The sequence below is a fragment of the Cuculus canorus genome, chromosome 6, assembly GCF_017976375.1.
Source record: "Cuculus canorus isolate bCucCan1 chromosome 6, bCucCan1.pri, whole genome shotgun sequence".
In the NCBI taxonomy this organism is placed as follows: Eukaryota; Metazoa; Chordata; class Aves; order Cuculiformes; family Cuculidae; genus Cuculus; species Cuculus canorus.
Genome location: NC_071406.1, coordinates 23,578,788 through 23,602,706, shown reverse-complemented (window position 1 = coordinate 23,602,706; position 23,919 = coordinate 23,578,788). Strand labels below are relative to the sequence as shown.

The window sequence follows — 23,919 nt, the reverse complement described above, 5'->3', positions numbered from 1 at the left end:
GTCGGCGGCGCCGCTGTCGCAGCGGCTGCAGGAAGGCCCGCCCCGCGCCCCGGAAGGCCCGGCGGGGCGCGGGGCCCGGGGCCCGGTGTCGTCTTGCCAGAGTCTCTTCGCCCGAGTCCCTCCGCCCGCCGCCATGGGGAAGTCGTTCGCCAACTTCATGTGCAAGAAGGATTTTCACCCCGCCTCCAAGTCCAACATCAAAAAGGTGAGCGGGCGGCGGGCACCGGGGGTGCCAGGAGTGGTTACTGTGGCAGAAAGGGGGATGTGTTTGCTTAAAGCTACGGCAGAGCTCGGTTCGGCCCAAGTAAGTCTGTCCTTTGGGAGCGCGGCAGGCGGTCCGTGTGCCCGCGGGCTTTCTCCCGGGCCGCGTTCCGCCGCCGCCGTTCGCTCTCCGGAGGTGACACCGCCCCGAGCGCAGCGTGAGCTGAGCTGAGGGCTGTGCTCCCGGATCCCAAAGGCGAGGGCAGGCAGGGCTGCAGCCGGCTCCGAATCAGCGAGAGAGCTGCCACCGCCAAGTTCGTAACATTAGTATCAGACCTCGGAAAGCAACAGAATATGCATAAGATTTCTGGGATAAATTACACGCATGTATGTAAATGGGAAATCTGTTCTGTCCAAGCCCTTGTCTCGCTGCACATGACCAATGGAGATCGCTCCATCATGTCACCAAAGCCTGATAAAGGATACTCGCTTTCTAAAACTCCAAAACGAGTCTTGGAGGGTTTATTTGCCAGTATTTTCAGTATCAGCTGGGGATGAGGAGCTGCCGGCCTTTACAGTGATGTGTCGGTGCCAGGGCTGTGGACAGCAGGTAGGGAGAAAGTTAATAAATACTTGAAATTTCAGGTTTTCTCACTCCCAGGTATGTGTAACTACTGCCTTTTCCTGTCTCCAGCTTTTCCACGCCCGGTTCTCCAGACAAATAGTGTCTGCTTGGCCCCATACATGTGCCTTTGTTATCCCAGCATTTCACATCTGCCCTCACCTCCTTTCACATCTTTCTTTCCCAGAGCCCCATACCATTCCAGGAGCTCCCAAGAGAGTCTGGGATGTGGGGCCAGGTGAATCTCAGGCGAGGATGTGTGGGCACAGGGAAGGCAGTGGCACAGGCAGGTGTTCTCTGAGCTACTTGGCTCCTTGTTTTACTAAACTTTGCCACATCATTTCAGCTCTCAAATGACGTTTGGAGTTGTAGCCCATCAAAAATGCTGTTTGTGTGAGGTTTATTGGATGAATTTAATTGATATGAATAGAATGGGTATTTTCCCTTGTTAAATATTTTCCATAGACTAAACCAGTTAAACACTTATATGTTAATGAGGTTTATGTAGGCTTGTATTTGTTTAAAGTAGAAACTCATTTTAACTAGGTATGGATGGCGGAACAGAAAATATCCTATGATAAGAAGAAACAAGAAGAATTAATGCAACAGTATCTTAAGGAACAGGAATCCTATGATAATAGGTGAGAACTGACATAAGATCATGTACTTTTTCCTGCTATCTCTTGTTTTCATGGCAATGAAGGACATCTCATCATCAGTTATTTGAAATGCTGTCTCCCACTGACCAGGGTCACAGGAGAGGACAGCGACTCATAAATTAATGTCTTAATCAGAGGTCACAATAACTTTTTAAATGGCTTGTGTGTGTCCTGTAATTAATTTCAGAATACATTACCTTGTGCAGAACAGCAGATAACCTTGTACAGCAACATATTTGGATCACACAGAAATCTGTCCTCCATAGCTCTGTGGACACAGACTTATGTTTCGGTTTTGACCGAAATGTGTGATTTGGCACACAGTGGAGCAAACAAAAGTGTTGACTGGTCTCAGGTTTTTTTATGTTCACCTGCTGGTACTCAAATTAACAAATAAAATGTATGCCAGTTATTATCATAATTTCTTGCTGCACTTTTCTTTTGTAAGTAACACTGAAGTGAATGTTTGATGTGTAACAACCCTAACTCTGTCCTTTACGTTTAGATTGCTTATGGGTGATGAGCGTGTGAAGAATGGTCTTAATTTCATGTATGAGGCCCCACCTGGAGCAAAGAAAGGTATTCTGGCTTCCTGGTCATGAGCAGATAGCACTGCAAAGCTAAAAACCCTCCAAAGAAATAAGCGTAGTATCTTTTACTTTAAAATACTGTGTTTGTAGTGAGGTAATGCTGGAAGGTGTGATCTTTAGGTCTTCCTGTGCAAATACGCAGAAGTACATAGTATGCAGTTGTTTTGATCCCACAATATTTTAATTTCTTTCAAACTGAGAATAGTTGGATTTTGGTTTTTTTATGCAACAGAAGTTACTAAATACCTGGTGGATACATTAAGACTTCGCTAAAATTAATTGACTGATATAATTAAATGCAGAACTAAGAAAACATACTCTAACACATTCCCTTGAAAATGCATCTCTCTTGTTTGAACTGAACCCCTTGGAAATGCTTGGATGGGCTCATTCTTGTAGAGCAAATTTTTCAGTTATTTCACTTTAAAAGCTCTTAAAGTAATCCCTTGAGTTTAAAGCAAATGCAATTTTAAATTATTGATTTTTTGCTGAAAAAAATGTATTTTTTAAAAGTTTTTTTATTTAGGTATTGTTGCTACTTTTGAAAAAAGTTCAAAGTTTTTTGTATTTATATATCAAATCAATATGTTTTTAAAGATTATTCTGGTTTTACAAGAGCTGTAACTTCAAATATTAGAGGCTGATTATTTGTAACTGCGCTCTATTTAAATAAGCATGCTTTCTGAGTATGTGCACTATTGTATTAGTATAAATCATAAAATATTTTGTCTCTAGCTTTGACAGTAGTTACACTTTACGTGTATAACTAATGTTGTTTTTTTCTTTTTTCCTTCCATGATTTCTGAACATTCAAAGAGGAAACTAAAGAGGTATTTGATTACATAGTTTCTTTATTTTCTTCCTACTTAGTTAAAATCTACTTTAAAAAAAATAAAACTGACCACGTCTTCTGTTTTATAGCAAGAAGGAGAGACTGAATACAAATTTGAATGGCAAAAAGTCGCCCCTCGAGAAAAGTAAGATGTCTGGATTTTATCCAAATAATTATATTTCTTCTTGCTTACCTTTCATATCTTTTGCTTTTTCCCTCCCCGCCTCCCAATTTCTTTTCACATGGGTCATATGTGTAATCCTGTCATGTCCTGGCGGTTAATTGGTAAAACCTGTAAACCTGCAACAATTTCCTTCAGCTTAGTTTTTGTTTAAATTTTATATCCATATTTGAAAACGCATTAAAACAAAGGTTTTCTGCAAATATATCTCTGAAATGGACACACGGCCAACAATAAAAGGTGGTTTTGTGTATGAGTTTTTCTTAAAAAATAGTGAATTGAATATTTTTTTTTGTATTTGTGTGACAGATATGCTAAGGATGATATGAATATCAGAGATCAGCCCTTTGGTATCCAGGCAAGTTACATAAATTTCGCTCTGTGGATGTCTTGGGTATATTTCAAATATTATCTAACTGCCGAACATACACATGGACTCTCTTAATTTTGTCATCTGTTTCTCAGTGAGTTTAAAGCTTCTCTTATGCCTCGTAACACAGATATTTCTGTAAATGTTAAGCTGTATTGTTAACTGCCTTGTGTCGATATTTTTTTCCCCCATTTAGGTGCGAAATGTGAGATGTATTAAATGCCACAAGTGGGGTCATGTGAACACTGATCGAGAGTGTCCCTTATTTGGCCTTTCTGGAATTAATGCAAGTTCAGTCTCCAGTGATGGGTCAGGTAGGCAGTGAATGTCTTTCAAGGTGAAAGTTAGAAATTTTGTGATAACTTACTAAATTTAGTTTTAGAAGGTTTAAGTTTATTGTATTTCAAAGAGCTGATGTAATAGGGAAAACATTTCTTTATTCCAAATGTAGGATCCACAGTTTCAGATTAAAGATTTCAAATGGCAGGGGTCTAATTTTCTAATTAGTAAACGCATTTTTTTAAAAAAATCCATAAAGACCTTTGCTTTGATTCTATCTGTGGACAAAATCAGCAGCTGCACTGAGATTGTTTATCTGGATAACAATGTTCAAGTCACCAAAAAAAAAAAATGGTAATGGATTGTTGAAGATTGTCCCGGTTCAGATTCAGGCTGCCTGGAAAAGCTGGACTATATCAGTATATCTTTGTTAACTACTTGGGAAAAAGGAGAGGTTTGGGGTTTTTTTATAGATGTAATATATGTGTATCTATAGTGTATATATATATATATATAGATGTAATAAGTGAACAAGCAATTGAAACCTAGATTTCCAAATGCCTGATGTCCCTTCAGTTGGCTTCTTGTTGCTTTCTGAGCTACAATTTTTTTCTTCTGTTAACTCTTTGTTACTTGGAGTCACACAGCATTTAGTGTTAAATGAGGTTCAAAGAAGGAGATGTAAGCATTCAAATGATATAATTTTGCCTACAATACTTTGTTTTCTTTAAGTTGATCCAAATTTCTAACGCTTTTTATATTCTTAAAAACGTGGTACTGTAAAGAAAGACCTGGTAACATGAGAGAGGTTTCAGCCTTGCTGTACCGCGCTTTGAGAGCATGTGCCATGTTATGTATTCAGGTTTGCAGGGATACAATTACAATTGCACACTTGATAATATCTGGTCTTCCTCTGTCTTTCCGAAGGCTACTTTTTTATGTAGTAGCTCTTACTTTTATTACATACTTGGTCTACCAACAACCTTGCTTTTCAAAATAAGATCACTTGCATATGTCATTTCTTTGAGATGTGGCCTGGAAGACTTAAGTTAAAGCAAATAGTGCCTCTTGCATTCCTCTGCTTTTAGACACTGTCTTGTGGTTGTATCATTGTATTAACCATCCTGTAGTTGACATTCTTAACCTTTGTATTTAGGAGTTTATAACATTTGATGATTTTCTTGCCTAATTCTTTCTTTGAGGAAATTGTGATTGGAGCATTATAATTTGCAGCTCTTTGGCGTCAGATATCTTTTTGTACTGCAGAACTTTTTTTTTTTTCTTTAATGTTTTCTGACTTCAAATGATTGGGCAAATTTTAGAAGTGCTTAGCTGGGAAAATGGAAAGTATTTGTATGTGCTTGCACAAACTGCAAAAATGAACTCTTTGTTATTTGTAAGAGTGCAATACAGACACTTTGCAGTGTCAATATAGGACTAACTGCTTGCTTCAAACAGAACTGAACTAACTATCCATGTTGTAGGCAATGTTTGACTGCTGTGGGTGTTTCCTGGTCAGAGAGAGATTCTTCAGGTGGCTTTCCAAGCAGTCATTCTGAGCCTAAGGAGAGGGATTTAGCACGTATGATGAATTTTGCGTGAAGGAAAGCACTGTAAAATGACTTGGATGTCCTCAGACTGTGCCAGTGCCTTCTCATTTGCAACTCTGGAACTTGGAAGACAGTGCTGTGCTGAGCAGAGACTCTTCTATAGGCTGAGGAAGGATTTCAGGGAGTAGGGGTGGGTGACAGATCAGATATATTATTATAGATAATTTGTAAGACACTTCTTCGATTTGAATAGTCAGCTGTAATGATACTGCTACTTTCTCTTTCTTTCTTTTGCGGAAACTATATGTGGAAACACTGTAGGTAAAGTTGAAAACAATTTCAAGTTCTTGATTTAATAGCAGGTGCAAGGCTTAGAGGAAGCGGTAATGTCATTAATTAGATCATCAGATAAAAGGTTGGCTGATTTTTCTAACCTCGGGAATACAATCCTTTCATCAACTTTTCTAAAACTTCATCTGATTTAATAACAAGCTAAATTACGCTCCTTTGACAACTTTTGGAAATTCCATGTATTAAATGAAGCAATAGAGTTAAGTAAGAATGCAAGTCAGTGAGTTCACTCATTCTCCGTATTTTCTCCATATGACTCATAATTCATCCACGTGGCATGTTAAAGCTTATATCACGTTTCTAAAAAATGGGGTTTTTTTTAACTAAACCCTGACACCAATCCTGTTTTGTCTGGGATGGGAATAAGTAATCTTTGCATTGCTTGGGAATTACACCCAGTTGTTACCATGCTGCAGCTCTGCAGTTACCTCTGTAAAATTAACTTACACTAAGAGTAAAACAGTGTCTACATTTCCTAAAAAGTCACTGCAACATCGAAAAGACAACTTCTGTCACGTCCTTTTCAAGACCCCCCAACAATATAATCTATCTTCACCATTTCTCTTTATTGCTCTTGATTTCCTCTCCTTACTTCTACTTAATGTTTTGTTACTAGCCCTTATGCTGAATCGGTACCCACCTCTAAGAACCTTCCACTGTAAAAAACTCATCCTCAAGTTCTGCTTCTTCCTGCTTCTCTTTATCAGTAATTGCTTGCACTCCTAAGCTGTTCTTGTGTCTCTAGACTAAATTCCTAATTATCTTCTGATTATTTTATAGTATTACAAAAATGTCCGTTGCCACACTGGTTTTGATTAGATTAGCTAGAGCTGTGGAAAATACTGCTTTGTAAGGAACAAAGACTTCTTATGGTATTGTCTTTTTGTGAAGTGTTTCTATGTTTTGTGAACCGGCGATGAGACCTAAAAAAACCTCCAAAAGCATTTCAATTCCTTTCCACCCCTGTCCTTCCCCTCCACATGTCACAAGTAAATGTCTTCTCATGCTTGGAAAACTGGTAAAAAAACGTGTAAATAGTCCAGAGTTTTCTTTTATCATGATTGTCCTTTTTTATTTTTTGGTGCTGATAAAACCACCTGGCTTCTAAGGTCTGAACTCCCAAGAGCAATTTTCAGAAGCTGTCTGTTTGTTTCTAAAACATGGAAGAAGATATACACCTCTTTGAAGAAAACAGTGAATAGGGATTTCAAGGATAGAGAGTGGTTGCTTATACAGTGCAGGAGGTCTGGAATGTGTATTTAATTTATTTGACTTTTTAAATAGCTAAATATATAAATGAATGTTTGCAACCAGTGCTCACAAAAGAGTGGAAAAATGTTGGGCTAAATTGTTAGAGGAAATAATACTTTTGAAGGTGAGGAACTAATTCCCTGTGTCAAAACTCATCTTGGAAAGCTTATTCCTAGCTTATGTGAGGAAATTTTTATGTAAATGTTGTCTCATAAACAAAAGGGTACATCTGAGAAATACAGACAGAATAAGGAACCCAAGTGAAACCAGAATAAAATTTTAGTACAATAGTCAATATACCAGGAATTCAGTTAGTTTATGAAATTAGTTGCATTAGAAGGACCAAATTTAGGTTATAAATCATCAAAACTACTTTTAGAAAAGAACAAAACAGCAAATCTTTTGGAATTTTTTTTGATCAAGTCTTTGAAAAGAGCTCTGTTGTTTCTAAGTGACTGACTTTGAAACACTTCCTCTTTTCATCCTAATAAAAGATAATTTTACATCCTTTTCTTGCAAACTAAACTGGATAATTGTTTCTAGGCAGTGTGTGGTAGTTACACTTCCTAAATTTAGGCTAGGATTCTTCGAACTTTGAAAATACTCTCCCTCGTTAGAGCGTATCATGCATCAACCCAGTACTGGAAGACGCTAGTCCGTGTACTGCAAAGCATTCTGGCTGGTAGTGAATCTCTAAGCAATCCGTGCTTGGGAACCCTCAGCCTCGTGGTTCTAAAACTGATATTCTAAGGACATTGACATCGCTAATTTCTGCAGAAGCAGCTTTTAAGAAATGGTCTGGCTTCCTTGTAGGAAGCTTTTTACAGGCTTTATTCTTCTCAACCTTGTTATTCTTTAGCTTTAGAGAAGCACACTTAATACATGAGAATATAGACAATACTGTTGTGTTTGCTGTTGTCTTAATTTTTGCCCAAATGTGTTTCTGTCCAGAGAACGATAATGGTAGAAACTTCAGATGTTAGGCTGTAAAGAAAGACTGAAAGATCTCATGCATACAGATTGAGGAACCACAGGAGAAGTTTATTATGTATTGGTTAGACTCAACTGAATTCCATCATGTAATAACTTTGAAGTCTTTAAAAGTCTCTGCTGTAGAAGGGTAACTGCTCTCAGTAACTTTACTGAACAAAGTTAATTAACGTGAAAGGGAAACAAGGTTTTTTAGCCCAGGTTGGCAACTCAGCCCCACACAGCACTCACTCCCTCCCCACTAGTGGGGTGGTGAAGAGAATCAGAGGGGTGAAAATGAGAAAATGCGTGGGTTGAGGTAATGGCAGTTTAACTAAGGCCAAAAGCCTCACACACAAACAAAGCAAAATAAGGAATTCATGCAGTGCATCCCAGCAGCTGTTCAGCCATCCCCAGGAAACCAGGGCTCCATGACAATTATAGTTACTTTGGAAGACAAGCACCGTAACGCTAAACGTCCTCCTTCCCCTTTTTCTATCAGCTTTTATTGCTGAGCGCAATGTCATATGGTGTGGAATGTCGCTTTGGCCAGTTGGGTTCTGCTGTCCCAGCTGTGTCCCCACCCAACTCCTTATGCACCGTCAGCCTGCTCGTTGGCAGGGTAGTGTGAAAAGTGGGAAAGGGCTTGGTGCTGTGCAAGCACTGCTCAAAACCACCTAAAACATCCCTGGATTGTTAACGCTGCTTTGGTCACAAACCCAAAACATAGCCACATACGAGCTATTATGAAGAAAATACTCTATCCCAGCCAAACCCAGTGCAAACAGTGGTACCTACCTATGTTGCTAACAATCTTTATGACAGTATTAAGGATTGGCGTTTATCTAATTGGAGGCATATTTTCATCTTTCTCCGGAAGCTTTTGACAGAAAATTAGAGTTAAAAGAAAATGGTGTGTTAGAATAACCAAATTACTGACTTAAAACCAGAAAGAACAGCTTTTCCCCATCTTTCCGTTTCTTCCTGCAAAAACTGGGCTTTCAAAGGTCTTAGTTGAATGGTGACTTCAATTAATAAAAGCCCAGGGGTAATGTGTATATAAATATTTTTTAGTGCCCAAATTGGTGAGTTTCAGTAAGATTGAGACTGCTTATTTGAATGAAAAAAAGTTTTAAGTCATGCAGATGCAGTTTTATCCAATTAAGTAGGTCATGCTAAAGGGAAAGAAACAGCACTTAAGCAGAACAGTGAATTAGTGCTTGATACTGTGTTCCACCAAAAAGCGAAAGTGTTGCCTTTCAGCATTTCTTGATATTTTGTTGACAAATTTTCCAAAGTGGTCAGCTGTTAGAAGGTGTTTTAAAAAAAATTCCTGCTTTATTGTTTAGATATTTGAGAACTGCACACTTGGCTTTTAATAGTCATTATTTCCTTTGTTATTATATAAATGATGTATCTCAACACACAAAAAGATATTCAAGAGCACTTGATACAAGTTCAGTTTGTATTTTGTTCTAATTTTTCCCTCCTTCAGAATTGGAGCAGAACAAAATGTCATGTTTGGACTCAGACTGCATTTTCAACCTCAGAAGAAATGTTTGAGTTAAAATGAATGAAAATGGAAATCCTATGTCTGATTTAGTTGCGTTGTCTAAAGATCTTGCTCTGTTCCTCCGTGAGGAAAAAGAAGAACTGATTGCCTACACGCAATTTTTTCATATCATAAAATAACCACAGATATAGGCTTTTTCTTTCTCATAATTCCATAAGCTATGATTCTCTTATTTCAGAAGAAGACTAGATGTCTTTGAATCTTACATGAAGACTTGATTGTAATTTTCCTCGTTGCCCATAAACTGAATGGCAGTTGCTGTTTTGGATTCAGTGTTGAATATCGTGTGTGCAAAGAGCAGTCATGGGCTTCAGTTTACTCTGGTGGAACCACTGCAGGATGAAAGCGTCTGTGGCACAGAATGGTGTTCTGTGAGAAAAGACTACTGTCTTTCAAGATCTGACATACACTGCAGCGCTCCAGCAAACAAAAATAATTACAGTCAGTTCCTTAACTTAGGCACGGTGGCTTGGTTATTTTGCTTCTGGGACCATTTTACTAATCTAGCTGGTAATTCATACAAAAAAAAATAATAATCTTACCATTAAAAAAGCGCCTATTGAATAATATCTCACCGGTGAATAGAGATTATTTTTGCAATAAGGCAATTTCAGTGGATGTGGTTATCATGGGATAATCACACCCCTGGGGTACAGCCTTGTCTGTAATCTCCCAGGAGTGTAATTATTTCATGATAACTGCACCCCCTGGTGTTGCATTATTTCCATTATGATATTCTTAGTTTTAGATATAAAGTAACTTACTTTGATCACTAGAAACTGCAAAGTAGTGTTAGAATTTTCCAGCTGTGAGGCTTACAGAGACCAACTTATAAGATTTACTTCTCCTTTACAAAGCTAAATTAGGCAATCAAAATGCTTCTTTGGGCTAAACTGATTTACAGGGTTTTTTACTGATAAAATCCTAACTTTCAAAGTTCAGACAAGATGAAAATATCAGTTATGATTCTGACTTCGTGTGCCACTTTTTATATATGCATGTATAAAATATGCAATACATACCAGCAAAAAAAAGGGTCACTAGCATCTAAAAGTTTGCCTGTTTTTACAAGACTCTTATCATTAACCAGCAGCGTCTGTTGATTTTTGTGCTTTTCAGTGCTTTTTTTTTTTTTTTGTGAAGCCTGAAAAGCCTTTGACTCTATTAAGTAAAGACTGATAGGTTTTCTGTGCAAAATGTTTTGAAGTAGTACTGTTATTTCACTTCAAAATTGCCTAAAGCTTTCTTAGTTCGGTGAAGTTAAGATAAATTAAAATACCTCTTTTTCTTTTTTTTTTTCCTTCCCTGCAAGCAATCTGTCTTGTTCAGTGAGGGTTGGGCAGGAGGGAATCACTAAAAAGCTATGAAAGCTTAAATGCTTGCAACTTTTACCATATACTTTTTTTTAGAACTAGTAACCTGCTAGTATTAGGAACTAATAACCTGCTTCTCTTATCAAGAGAAGTGTTACTATCTTATGAAGTAAGGTTAGTGTCTCAGATGGGGGGAGAGAGTTTTATGAATGGTGTAGTTAGAAGAGGTAGGATGCTAAGATTAAAAATGGTTCTTATGCTCTTGCCCTGTGAAAGGGCAAGCCTGGAGAATGCCGGATGTCCTTCTCTGCTGTGGACTACTTTGAATGTTTTACTGCCAATTGGCTCTGTATATCATCCGTCCACTGAAATTACCGAGAAGAGAGAAAGTGCTGTGAAGTGATGAGCAGGTTGTGGAAAATTCAGGCAAATAGAAGTAAAAATGTAATGGAGCAACATGTGTTTGTATCTGGCATCTTGTGGCCTACAGAGAAAAAAAATTCTAGGTATGTCTATGCAAATGCAGCCTTCTAAAGACTGGTTATCAGTTCCTAGAGTTTGTGCCCTTTTTTCATCACCCGAGTGCCCCTAAACTAATTGTGGTTGTGGTTTCCATCAGTCTGTCACTTAGTTTGTTCAACTGATCTTTAGCTTTTTGGTGAAATTCCTTTCCATAGTAATTATTGAAGTTATCAGTCATATAGAGACAGCAAAAAAAGGAAATGTATGGCTGTTATGTCTGTATCTCGCCACATTTTTTTCAGTGACAAATACAGTATCTTTTGTTTCCCGACAGATAAAAATCTGCATTGTGTCAGGAATGCAGGAATTGGTTTAAGTGTTCTCTTGAATCTATAATAACAAAGGAAAAGGTATTTGAATATGTTAACTGTGAATATTTGTATAAATGGCCATCAGTAGAAACATACAGTGCATGAAACCTTCCTTTATGATCTGCAGCTGAGACCTTTGATTGTGAACAGTAGGAACCTTAACTAAATCTTCACGTAGTTTAAGAACTGTCACATTTTAGAATAATCCTCCATTTATATTTCAGAAACCTCTGTGTTTGGTGTGAATGCATAAAATACAGATTTCTATTAGAAGTCCTGCGCTTAGTATTTAAGCGATAAATATGGATTCCTGTGGCAGTTTGATAATGTTAAATGGTTTTTACTGCTCAGAAAAAGTAAAAAGGCAACTCGGGTTTCTCTGAAATACCTTATGACAAAAGCATGGAAAATCATACTGAAATTTTGTGCTAAAGTGTTAAGGTCAGTTAAGCTGCAGACCCTCTGAAGAAGAGCTAATTAAAAGCCAGAGGTTTTATTTCTCTCAATGCTAACTGTAGCAGCTGCTTTGAAGTGTAAATACAGTCTGAACGCAGCCCTCTCTGAAATAGGGGGAAAAATTATCACTAAAAAATGATCTGTTCTGAATTAGTGGAGGCAGCATGAATTTGCTACGTTCTTCGTGACCAATATCACGATCACGTAATTTTGATTATAGCTTTTTTGTCCTTTAAATAAGTAAGTGTCTACTCTTATCTCTGTCACAACTGCAGTGAAAGTTCACAGATGATACAGTGGTTAGACTCAGTCTGTAACTTTTTTCCATTTTTTTTCAATTTCCATTTAAGCTGCATCTAAAAAACCAAAACCCATATGAATGTCTATGGGAAAGCACAGAAAAGTATATGGATGTATTTGCAAAACTGTCTATGCTAATTTTTCAAGTTAGTTTCTCTTTTAAAGCAAAACCTAAAGAGCCTTGTATCATGTTACATCTTTGCTAATGCCCAGAGAAGGCAGCCTTCTGAATACAGAGTATATTCATCCTTCATATGATTGTGTACTAAACTAAAACCCACCAGCAGAATGGTTTTCTAAGACCTACTTAATGTGAACGATCTGTTTGCATGCTCCCACGAGTATTTTTTTTTTTTTATTTTATTTTTCCCAAGCAGAGGAGGGTTTTAGTGTTACTGTTGCTAAATCAGTTTCGCTTTGGAAGAATTGTTCTCATGTTGTCCAAGGTGTGTATAAGACAGAATGAAGACAATATACTTTAGGCCTACTTTGTTAACAAAACTCATGTTGTAATAAAAGATAAGCCCTGGAAGTATTTTGTCTTTGATTTGAAAATCAATGTTTAAACATGGTGGAGTAGAGAATACTGAGTGTGATGCGCACTGGCAAATTGGTAGCAGATGTGCCAGTGGGCTTTGTTTACATTTATATCCATTTACATTATCTATTACCAAGTCAGGAGGAATCTGATGGTATGATAATGGTGACATTTTTAAATCAAACCGATCACATCTGTAAACTAAAAGATGTCCCCACACCAGAACACATTCTCAGGAAGCCCTAACTCTAGGGAAGGCCTACACTAAATAATCAGCTTTGATGATACACAAAATGAGCATTATTTAAAACAAAGGTTAAAAAGTTGCAATTAAAATGTCAACATGAAGAATCTACTGCCTTTTTCAGTAACTTTTATATTGAATAGTCTGTTTCATTTTGTAACAATACAAAACTGCTGCCTGTCTTAAGTTCAACTGGTTTCTGTTGTTACCCTGCTACAGGTGGGAATAGTGGTTTTACTATTACTGCTTCTTATCGCTTTGCTTTCCATGTATATTCCACGATAAAGATCCATTTAAAACTTAATTGATTGCAAAGAATCATTCAGTTTGCTCATCTGCACTGATGATAGCAGAGAAAGCTTTTATCAATAAATTGAGCAGATCCTGTCAAGCCCATGCATCGTGAGTAGATAGTAGTAAAACTGCTATTTTTGGTGATACTGGCAATCATAACATTATGGTCTGTCCTTACTGCCGCTGAAACTGTTGCTGAAAAAGTGATATTTAATCACAGTTGTTATGAAAAGAGGTTTTAGAATACTGTTCTCTAATATTAGATAATTTGAAAAAAGTGCTTTAGACATTTTAATGGAAGCCTTCTAAGTGTTGTGTTTAACAGCTGCCGTTGTTCTAAGAGGAGTCCTGTGCCTGTGCCTCGTAGAGGAAACGTTATGGCAACAACAGAGGAATACATACACTCTGCATTTGTACCTTCAGGGGAAGCATGAGACAGAATCGAAAATGAGTTGCAGCTATAGGTTCTACTTGTTTCTAGGTCAGAAGTGGGGGTAGTAGTGCGGGATGGAAGAGCTTGCTGTAAGCTAGGCATTTAAGTAGTTGAAATCCAGAATTATATTCCCTCCCTTGGTTGTTTAATAGAAGCAGAATTGATTCTGTTAAATTGATCTCAGTTATACATAATAAGAAATTGGAGTGCTCTTTGTTATAAAAAGCAAATTGACAATATGTTGTAGAGATGCTAGTATGATAGTCTTCTGCAATCCATTATAATTGATGCTCATGTAGGCTTCAGAAAAACTCTCTTTACAGCTCTTCTGTTTATTTAATTGTACTGATATTATAAAGATGCACCAACAGCTGTCGAGCTAAGATTACACTGGGGTTGTACTTCATGAAAGTTTTGTGAAATGGTTTAAGTTTCCAGATTTCGTGCCCCAACTCTTTGAGTCAACTGAGCTATCTGGATTTTTTTTCTTTAAATGGTATCTTAAACAGATGATAACGGAGAAAATTAATGGAGCAAGAACTTCTGTGGGAAGAAAGAAGCAGGAAGAAACTGTAGTCTATTTGCTTGACTACACTATTTCTTGAGAATTATAAAGGCCATGAAAAATTATTTTAAAAATCCTTTAGTGGGTCTTTAACTATGGAGCCTCTTTTGTGCAAGCCCTTAATATAGTTTTAAGTACCTGTAGCTGCAGAAAATTTAATGAGTTGTCAGTTGTCTTAATGCACAAAAACAAGTATGATATCAGCATGCAATTAATTCCACTATATGATAAAAAGCTTTTCTGAGACTATGAATTAATTTTAAAGCAGATAAATGTGTTAGTTTAAAACAAGTGTCATCTGGAAAAGTTTTAAAGGTTTTTTTTCTTTTTTTCCCCTATCAAAATGTGAATTCCAGAAAATAAGCTTGACAGTCATATTCAAAAATAGCAAGGTACTGTATTTGACTTGTTTCAGAAAGAATAAGAAACAGATGATGAAACATTGTAACTTTGAACTTATTTTTAGTTTGCTGATGGATGAATGCTGTGAGATGAGTTGTTAGAAGTCGTAGCAATCAGCTATTTTTATAGGATTCCTATATCTAACATTCTGTCAGCTCGTGGCGTAATGTCATCTCTATATGTTTTCACTTGCATGGCATCACACAGGTAGCTGCTCCACAGGCTGTCTCACAAGTCCATAAGGAATGCAGGTACGAGGACATCAGTTTTCATAGTACACAAGAGTTTTTTCTATACCTGATGTAGGAGTGATTTTTTTGAGAGTTAAGGGGTGCTGTTCGATATTTGGCTATTATTAGTTCCCAAGATTTTAGCCAACTGTGAGCCTCTCAGCTCAATCTTACCATCTGTTTAACAGTTCATAACTTAATTGGAACTTTACTGGATGAAGATACATGTTCTTTTTTGACTGAAGATCTTGAAGGGTGATGACATAAGTGTAGTTGTAAGCCAATAACAGGCTGAAACTATTGACCTCTTTGGCTTACCAGACAAACAAAGTTTGATCATAGCGGGCATAGTAACGTATCCAACAAGAAGGACTCCACAATCAATTCACACCAAGCACAGGAAGAGGCCCTCTACCAGCCGGTGTACTGGTGACTTCTAAGATTTAAGCTTTCAATTGTGAATGAGGAAGCCAAGGACATGTCTGAGAAGTTGAGTTATTCAAACCTTTGTTAAGTGAGGTTCACTGTTTGGAGTTTCTTTTGCAGTTCTGGTCTCCCTCATTTGTATTAGCCAGGAGAAATCCCTTACTTTATTTTAGAGTGTGGAAATGGGAAGACCATTCTTTGCTCACATGCGTTTAGGCATCTACGTCTTTTAAGACTGTGTGAAGAAGCAGCCCAAAAAGAAGCGTGTTACAGCCCTCATTGCTGTCACATAAAATAGCTGTACCCAGGAGTCCAGGGGAGACTGATATTTAAAAGGAAATCAGCTCTGCTTATCAAAATCACTAAAGTATGAATCAAAAGCAGTCTGTTGAGGCATGGATTGGAAAAGAAAGCAAGCATTTGATTCCTTTGATTACAAGCAAAGGAGTTTAATTATGAGAATAAAAATGTTCTTGATTCTTCTTGTAGCAATGTAGAAAGTAGATAGCAGTAGAGCTTTGCTGTTAAGCTGTGCAGCCACTGTTGGATGTCATGTCTTAATTGAACTTCTCATCCTGGATGTTTAACCAGACAGAAAACAGTCTATTCAGGCTTTACAGATCAGATAATGTTTTCTCCCTGCTGTGGTCTAGCATTGCTACTTGAACAAAGGTAGTGATACCACATTGCTGTCACTGGGCAGCAGAATTTCTGAGAAGTTTGGTGGCATCAACTTTTCAGAAAAAAAATGCAAGCAGATTCACTTGTGTTGTCCTCAAAAATGTAAATGTTTTTTAAACTGCCAAGGTCACATGCTGCAAGAGGGTCCTTTGTAGTCAATCATAGTTGATAGTGTGCTTCTGTCGTGCCTGGCTCAGGTCTGCACACAGAACAGTTGTGAAATAGAGCTGTATTTTGACTCTACTTTCATTTATGGTGTTTGTTTCTTTTCTGAATCTTATTTGCTAGTGTTTTCTAAAGCTTTTAATTATAGTAAAAATAACATATGACATAAAGCTTCACGGAGATTCTTGAATCTCCTCACAAGCTGGGCTGAACCGAAATTGATATTTCCTCTCACAATTAGAGAGAGACCAAACCCAGAAATAATTTATTTCATAAACGACTTTAGTTTCAAAGTTCGGTAGGTGCATTTGATGTAACTTGTATACATCCACAAAAAAGGAGTAACAGTCATTTAAGTGTCCTTGTGATGGTGATGCCCTGCTGCAACTAAAAAATTGTAGATGAAGCTGTGAACATCTCCTTGATTTCATTAATAAATAAGGAAACAGAATTCATAAGATAACTTTTAGCCTACCTTGCTTTTCTTCTAAGCTTACTTCTGTTTTTATTTTTTAAACCTAGTGCTGATATCGCCTCAAAAAAGCATGTGGAAGCTAACTCAAAAGTTTATTTGTGGGTTTGTGTTTGGTCCCAGCTTAAGCAGCCACTCTGACAGGTCTCTTGTTCACCTGTATTGATCTGTGTTACAGCACAATTGACATCTATTGGGCACAAACATACAAAAGTCAATAGTGTTGTGCATTCATTACAAGCTTTTTATGTAAACGAAATTATTTTGTGTAGCTCTTTCCAATGTTATGCACAGAGAATGCCTTTGAACTGTGCCTTTGAAGGCCAACGTGCCTTCGTGCCTCTGGTCTCAATTCTGCCCATAGTCCTCATATGGAACCATGAAGTTATGGCTTCTGTCTTAGTTCTTTTGCAAATCTCCTTTATAAATTTGGACAAGTTGTATTCCTCTGTTTATCCAACCACACTAATGAGAATAATTAGGTATCAAAATGCGTACAGTGCTGAGAGACTGAAGTGGGGATAGCTGGCAAGTTAGTGAGGTTACTTTTTTAGGCAGTGGTTCCTACTGCCTACGAATAATGGGGATTCCAGGCTTCAATCTGGTCACAAGTTTTGGTTTCTTTAGTACAACAAAATCTTCTTCGACGACGCTACACTTTGTCTCCAGCCACCTGCCTCATACAGGGTATTTGACTGAAGTGTGTGGCTGGTTTATGTGGCCTTTTCAAATCAGAACCTCAGCTGGTACCAAAATCTGTCCTTAGGTTACTGTCAAGCGTTGGTTTCTGTACCAGCCAGAGTAGATTTGGGCAAGCAGAGCAAGGTTTTAAATGAAAAATCTAAAAAAGAAAGAAGTGAAAATGTAGACATTGGAGCCCGTGTACATTCATTAACTGAATGTAAACTCAAGGAAGGATTAAAGGGTATCTCATTAGAAAATTATTTTGCTTGGCGAAATAAGGAATTTGTGAAGAGGAAGTCAGTAGTACAAAAACTCCTTCAACCATTTTCAAAGTTTTCTTTTTCCTTCCTGTTTTACGCATAGGCCCGTTTCTGTAAGCAGTGTGTTATATTCTTAGGAAAACGAAGAAAAAGTTGAAGTTGACTTTTTTTGAGAAAGGGCTATTTACTCTCCATATATTTTCCATAGTAAACGTCTCCCTTCACTTTTCATACTTCTCTGTATTAAAAATTTATTATTTTGTCCGTCTCCACAAGTAAGAAACTCTTAAAACCGCAAAGCTGTTTCATAAGACTAGTTAATGGTATCATTTACAGTTAGTTTATGGAAGGAAATCATGTGCTCCGTGCTCTATTTTACTTTTCTTCTGTTTTACATTTACTTTATACAGTTGTGCAAATTCATTGACAGTAAGGTCAGTGAATGAACTGGTAAAGGAAATCTACTGTGAGTGACCTGACAAAAGTGTGTGTGTTTAGGGTGAAGAAAAGGTACCTAATCAGACAAGTACATAAGGGTTTGATGATCACAAGTATTCGATTAAAGCAGAAGGGTGAATTACAGGGTTTATAAATTATGTAGTAAAGTCTGAATGATCCAAAATACATCCCGTATTTTACTCCTTGTTAGATGTTTGCAAAGAAAGATAATGTGCCTAATCCAAAACACCTACTTTAATGCACTATCTAGCGTAATTTTTAAGCTGATAAAACAGAAATCTCTGAGGAGGTAAGAGCCTACAGACCCAGCATATCTGGGGGGGCCATAGAATGAGTAAGGGCACAGATATTTTTTTCATGTATTTATTTTCCATATGTATATTGAGTTTCTATTAACAGTTACATTTTACATTTAAGTTCAAAAATTTGTGTCATTATGAGAAATGCCATATTACTGACATCAGTGCATTTTCCCACTGTTTTAAGGGAAAGGAGGCACCTAAAAGGCTTCCTTCATGTGCTTTCTTTAGGTTTCCTCTGCTTTTTCACTATAATAAAAATACATTACTGGACTTACCTAAATTTATTGTTTTCAACATGACAAAGTTACATAAGAGAATCCCCTTGTACTTAAAGAAAAATGCAATTATTTTCTATTCTGAATCTCCAGACTGCTGTTTTAGAAAATCATATCTGATTATTTGCTCAGCAGAAGATTATTGAGTTGATTTAGCTGTGATTTTACTTAACAAAGCTTCAACTGAATTCCCACTGTGGAGTCCAAAAAAGGTAGAGAGCTATAAATGATACATTCAAACTGTGATTTTTGTGAACAGGGCCATCAATGCACCCCTCGGAGCTAATAGCGGAGATGAGAAACAGTGGGTTTGCACTGAAACAAAATGTACTGGGGAGAAACTTGACCGCAAATGATCCATCACAGGTAATGATCTTTTTACCAGTAAGCTGAAAATGTCTATAAATCTAAATGTGATTGCTTGTGAATTGCTACTTAATATTTTCAAATATGCATATCCATAGGAAAGCTGAATACCAGCAGAAGAATGTTCGAAAACTTACTGTTTTCCACCATTGTTTTAGTCAGAATGGGGAATCATAAATTACTTCTTTTAAAACCATATATAATAAATTAAATCCCTCCTCTGGGTGACTAGAAATTGAATTTTTCATAAAGAGGATGGTTAGGGGTTTTGGCACGTACTTCTGATGCAGTGCTGGCCTTCGGATGAAGTTTGAGGAAGTATGCACAAATAATTACTACCCAGAACGCTATAGCTGAAGATTTGTTTACTTGATTGACTGACTATCGTTACATCTATTCTTCCTGGGAATGCAAATGTTTAATTGTCTTTACTCACACTGCACAAGGTGCACTTCTAATTGAGGTGCTTTAAGAAAAATGTAAAGTGAAAAATTCATGTCCACTCCTTGAGAGAGCCACCATGAAGTAACCTTTGTTCGTATGGCAGGATAGTCAAACCACCAGTAAAGACAGCCTTCAGTTGGTCTTGAAATCTTGAGTAAATCAACAATTCATCGTGTATCCACAGATGGATGTACCTTTGCATTTAAAAAGAAACCTATGTAGCATATGGGCACTGTTAAATGGATCACAGTGATATTGGTATGTTTGGTTTATGTTAGGTATGGTGGAGCTTTTTTTGAAGAGCTTTTTAATCTTTATGTCTTCTTTCCCCTCCCGAGCGTGGCTAAAATTAAAAACATCACTGTGGAGAGCTGTAGTGTGCCAGATGCACATAGTTTGAAGAGTTCAGGGTCTTCAAAGTAGCTATGCTTTGCTGATTGCATTGTATGTAGATTATATGATTACAGTATTTTGCATTGCCAGAACACTTTATGAACATTTAAAGACTAATAACACTACAGTGAGGTAGATGTGTTAATACCCATTTTCCTAATGACTAAACCGAGACAGAAAAGTAATTTGCTTAAATTACTCTGAGTTCGGGCAGGACTAGCATCTCACCTATTCATCCAAGCATGATAACAATGGAGTGACTTATCCTGGGGAATCATGTGGGCTCTAAAATTGGCTCATTTTTATTAACTATTTCAGAAATGTTTCTTTACCTCACAGTGATTTTTTCATATGTTACTAATAACTCCTGTTGTATAACCCCCACATTCTGACACCTACTCAGCTTTGAGACAGAAGGGGGTGGGGTTCGCTTTGTAGCAAGTTTGCTGCTCTTTCCAAAGAGCCTTAACCTGACTTCGTAATACAGATGTATTTGTGCCTGCACAAAAATAAGGTACCTGGGGGCATCACTTTTAATACAGAAAGCTGAATGAAGAGATTATTTTTATATATAAGAACTTCATGTCTTACCATTTTTTCCTAGGAATTTGTTGCAAGTGAAGGAGATGATGATCCAGAAGTTGAATTTTTAAAATCACTGTCAACCAAACAAAAACAGAAACTTCTAAGGTAAGTGTAGTACCTAGCAGAGAGGATCCTGGATCACCAGTAGTTCTGACCCCATGTTTGTCCTCGTGACTCTTCTATGCCATTGAAGAATTTAGCACCATCAGCACAGAAGAGAATCAGCATAGTTCAACATACACTTGACCACATGGCATTATGCAGCATGTTTTTTAATCCAGTTGGGTTTTTTGCAGTCTGGCTGTAGTTATCGAGTTGTGGTGCCTTTGCAGTGGGGCTCATTTCCAATTTAACTGGGATACTGAAACAATAATAATTGGCTCACTGAAGATGCCATCAGTTGCTGTTTTAAAATATTATTTTACACTCCATCATTTACAGTATCTTCTTCCAGGCATAAAAGTACTATGTTCTTGTTTATTGGTTTGTAACTTGGCAAAGTTTGTTATCTTCTCCTGTGCGGCTAAACCAAAGCTGACATTGCACCCCAAGGCTGAGGTTAGCCCAGCTCCCTGCTGCTCCCGGATCAGGGGTTATATAGTTTACTGCTCCATCAGAGGGAGCTCCCTAGAGTTTTGTAGTTCCAAGCAGAAGTTAATGAGATTTTCTTTCTTTGGTTCTGTCCTACTGATTTCATGTGTCGAATGGCTTTTTTTTTTTTTTTCTCTCTGTTGATTTCAAGCATTGTCTTGAAATTACTTAAAAATGTTTAAAATGAAAAATATTAACTACTGCCTGGTAGCTCCCATATGGGTTATCACTGGTTAAAACAGCCTTTCAGGTTAAAACATGTTCTGCATACGGGGAGTGGAAGGAGGGAAAGGTGTATGGCTTAAGCAGGTACACGAGTAGGTTGGTACATATGGTATTGACATACGTAATAAATCATTCTATGCAAATGGTTGGCATATGTTATGTTCCTTTTTAAGTAAGGACTGTGTATGTAGTTTGAGTAATTTAAAATGATATTTTATTTGAACTTCTGCTGACCCAACACAATGAAAGTATAATAGTTTGTATTTTGAAAATTGAAGTTAAGTAAATATTTGGGTCCTTTAGATTTTACTAGTCCTAAGGGATTTTTTTCTTTAAAACCTGAAAGTAATTTCACTATTCAGTTAATAATTTTTTGAGAAGAATGAACACAGAAAACAAAATGAAAACTAGGCGAAAGCATTCAAATAGCAGGGAATGATGGAATATTGTGCTTATGGCTAGAAAATGTAAATTTCTAGTTGTAACAGAAGAGGTTACTGAAAAGATCAGTTTTATTTGTCTGTAGAACTCAGAGATGTCAGCTTAAAGTCTCTATTTCCATCATTAATAGAAAGTAAATGCTAATTGCATTTTTTCATTTTCAAAATATCTTCTAAAAATACACAAACAATAGCAGAAATGATTTTCTGAAGTCTTCAGAGCAGGCTGGCAAGAGAAAAAAAAAAGCACTACTGGATGTGTTTATTCCTAGTTGCCAGACCAAATTGACATCTCTTAGTTATCTTTTTTAAATTAAAAAAATCACATTCCTCCTGTTTTGAGGGAGCAGCTGTGGATTACAGGAGGATTCTTACTATGGTTAACATCAGGTAAGAAGTTTAAAAATAATATTCCTGAATGAGGAGAGGAATGCAAGGTGCCTTTCTGGAAAATAGTCATCAGAAGTAGTGAACTTTAAAAGACAATGTCTTTGTAATTTAGAATTTCATAATCTGATTGCACTGCTCTTGTTTTGAAAATAAAAGGAAGTTGGATCGCCTGGAGAAGAAAAAGAAAAAGAAAGACAAAAAGAAGAAAAAGCAGCAAAAGAAAAAAAGTAAAAGTAAACACAAGAAACATAAGACAAGATCTTCTTCCTCATCCTCCAGTGAGTCCTCAGTAAGCAGCAGTGATAGCGAGACTGACAGCAGAGATAAAGCAGCACAAAAGAAGATGTATTCTAAGAAAAGAAAAAAAGACAAGTTTTCAGAGGCTAGCAGCAGCAGCAGCAGCAGCGATTCAGAAGGAAAAGCAAAGACGAGGAAGGAAAAACTTTATGAAGATCTCTCCAGTAGTCACGGTAACAAGGACAAAGATAGGGAGAAGTACAGACTTTTGAAGCAAGATAGTTCTGTGGAGAACAACAAATGGAGCTCCTGTGACGGGGAAAGAAAGTCCAAAAGCAGATACCATAGAACCAACAAGAGAGAGACTGAAAGAAAGGAAAGGGATAGTAGAAGCCAAAGCATGGATGAGGGGAGCAGGAGAAGCCCTTGCAAAAGTAACAGCAGTTCCAGGCAAAGGCAAAAGCGAGAAAGTCCAAGTCAAAGCCGTGGTGAAGAGCGACACAGGAAAAATGAAACCAGAAGCCCCAGCACAGATGTGAACAGAGAAAAGAAAAAATGTAGAGAGCATTATGGGGACAAGTGCAGTAAAGTGGAACACAGAGAAAGGAGCAGACGCAGTAGAAGCAGAAGCAGAGAGAGGAAAAAAAATAGATAGTGTAGGAGACGGGCAAACTAGAATGATCTCCTTTTTTTGATTAATATCTTTAAGAAGGGCTCAGTTACGTATTGTTGTTCATTTTCCAGCCTCTGTAACTAGTATTTCCTATACAAAGCCAAAACAATCATTTCTATAATGTTGGAATATTTGTAAATTAGGTATAAATGTTATGGTGTTTTTACTGTATAAATATATTTGTTGTCAAATACCTCTTGTATACATGCAGTAATTCATAGATCCGATTTTGGGGTTTTAAAATATTTCAGAACAGTGTGTGATATTCTTGTTTTTTTCAACGATAATTTCTGTTTCGATGCCACTGTGAGGGGAAGCAGAGAGTAAGTTGGGAAGAGTCCTGGGATATGTAAAATGATAAATGCTTGAGATAGTTCTGAATAAAATCACTGTTTCAGGTATCAGAACATTGTATTGTTGAGGGTGGTTTTTTTTTTCATGCTGAAGTGTTTTTCCTGAAGTTCCCTGTAAGAGATCAATTTCATGAGTTAAAACAACAGGGACACATAGCTCACATAAGTGTGTAGCCAACATTTTTCGGCCTCCTGCAGTGTACAGCTTGGTCAGGGCTATCTAAACATCTTGAACCCCTGTTGGTATGTGTCGGTACAATGTCAAGTTATTGTTCAATAATCTCTCAAGACATGGAAAGAATATTTACTGCCTCAACTGCTCCAGGTATTTCATTGTTTGCAGTAGAAAGTTCATGTAAATAGTCACCCTTTTGTTTTCTTTAAACAAACTTTTTTTAATGATTGTTGGCAATTTTCTGTACATATTGTTATGAACGTCCATAATAAAATACCGTATTCTTT

General features: G+C 37.2%; 1 protein-coding gene across 1 annotated transcript; it reads left to right on the top strand.

The window, feature by feature from the left end:
• The first annotated feature begins 1 nt into the window (after position 1).
• Positions 2-23,919, top strand: CIR1 (corepressor interacting with RBPJ, CIR1). The gene is made up of 10 exons (XM_009555603.2): positions 2-205; positions 1,370-1,464; positions 1,988-2,061; positions 2,889-2,902; positions 2,994-3,049; positions 3,395-3,443; positions 3,652-3,769; positions 19,020-19,126; positions 20,568-20,653; positions 22,351-23,919. The coding sequence occupies exons 1-10, from the start codon at positions 134-136 to the stop codon at positions 23,084-23,086; spliced, it is 1,407 nt and encodes a 468-aa protein (XP_009553898.2). The 5' UTR covers positions 2-133; the 3' UTR covers positions 23,087-23,919.

Bases quoted from the DNA above. Each gene is read 5' to 3' on its own strand.
- CIR1 (XM_009555603.2), top strand. From the start codon at position 134: ATGGGGAAGTCGTTCGCCAACTTCATGTGCAAGAAGGATTTTCACCCC. The intron at 206-1,369 runs GTGAGCGGGCGG...CATTTTAACTAG, and splicing joins CCAAGTCCAACATCAAAAAG to GTATGGATGGCGGAACAGAA. The intron at 20,654-22,350 runs GTAAGTGTAGTA...TGAAAATAAAAG, and splicing joins CAAAAACAGAAACTTCTAAG to GAAGTTGGATCGCCTGGAGA.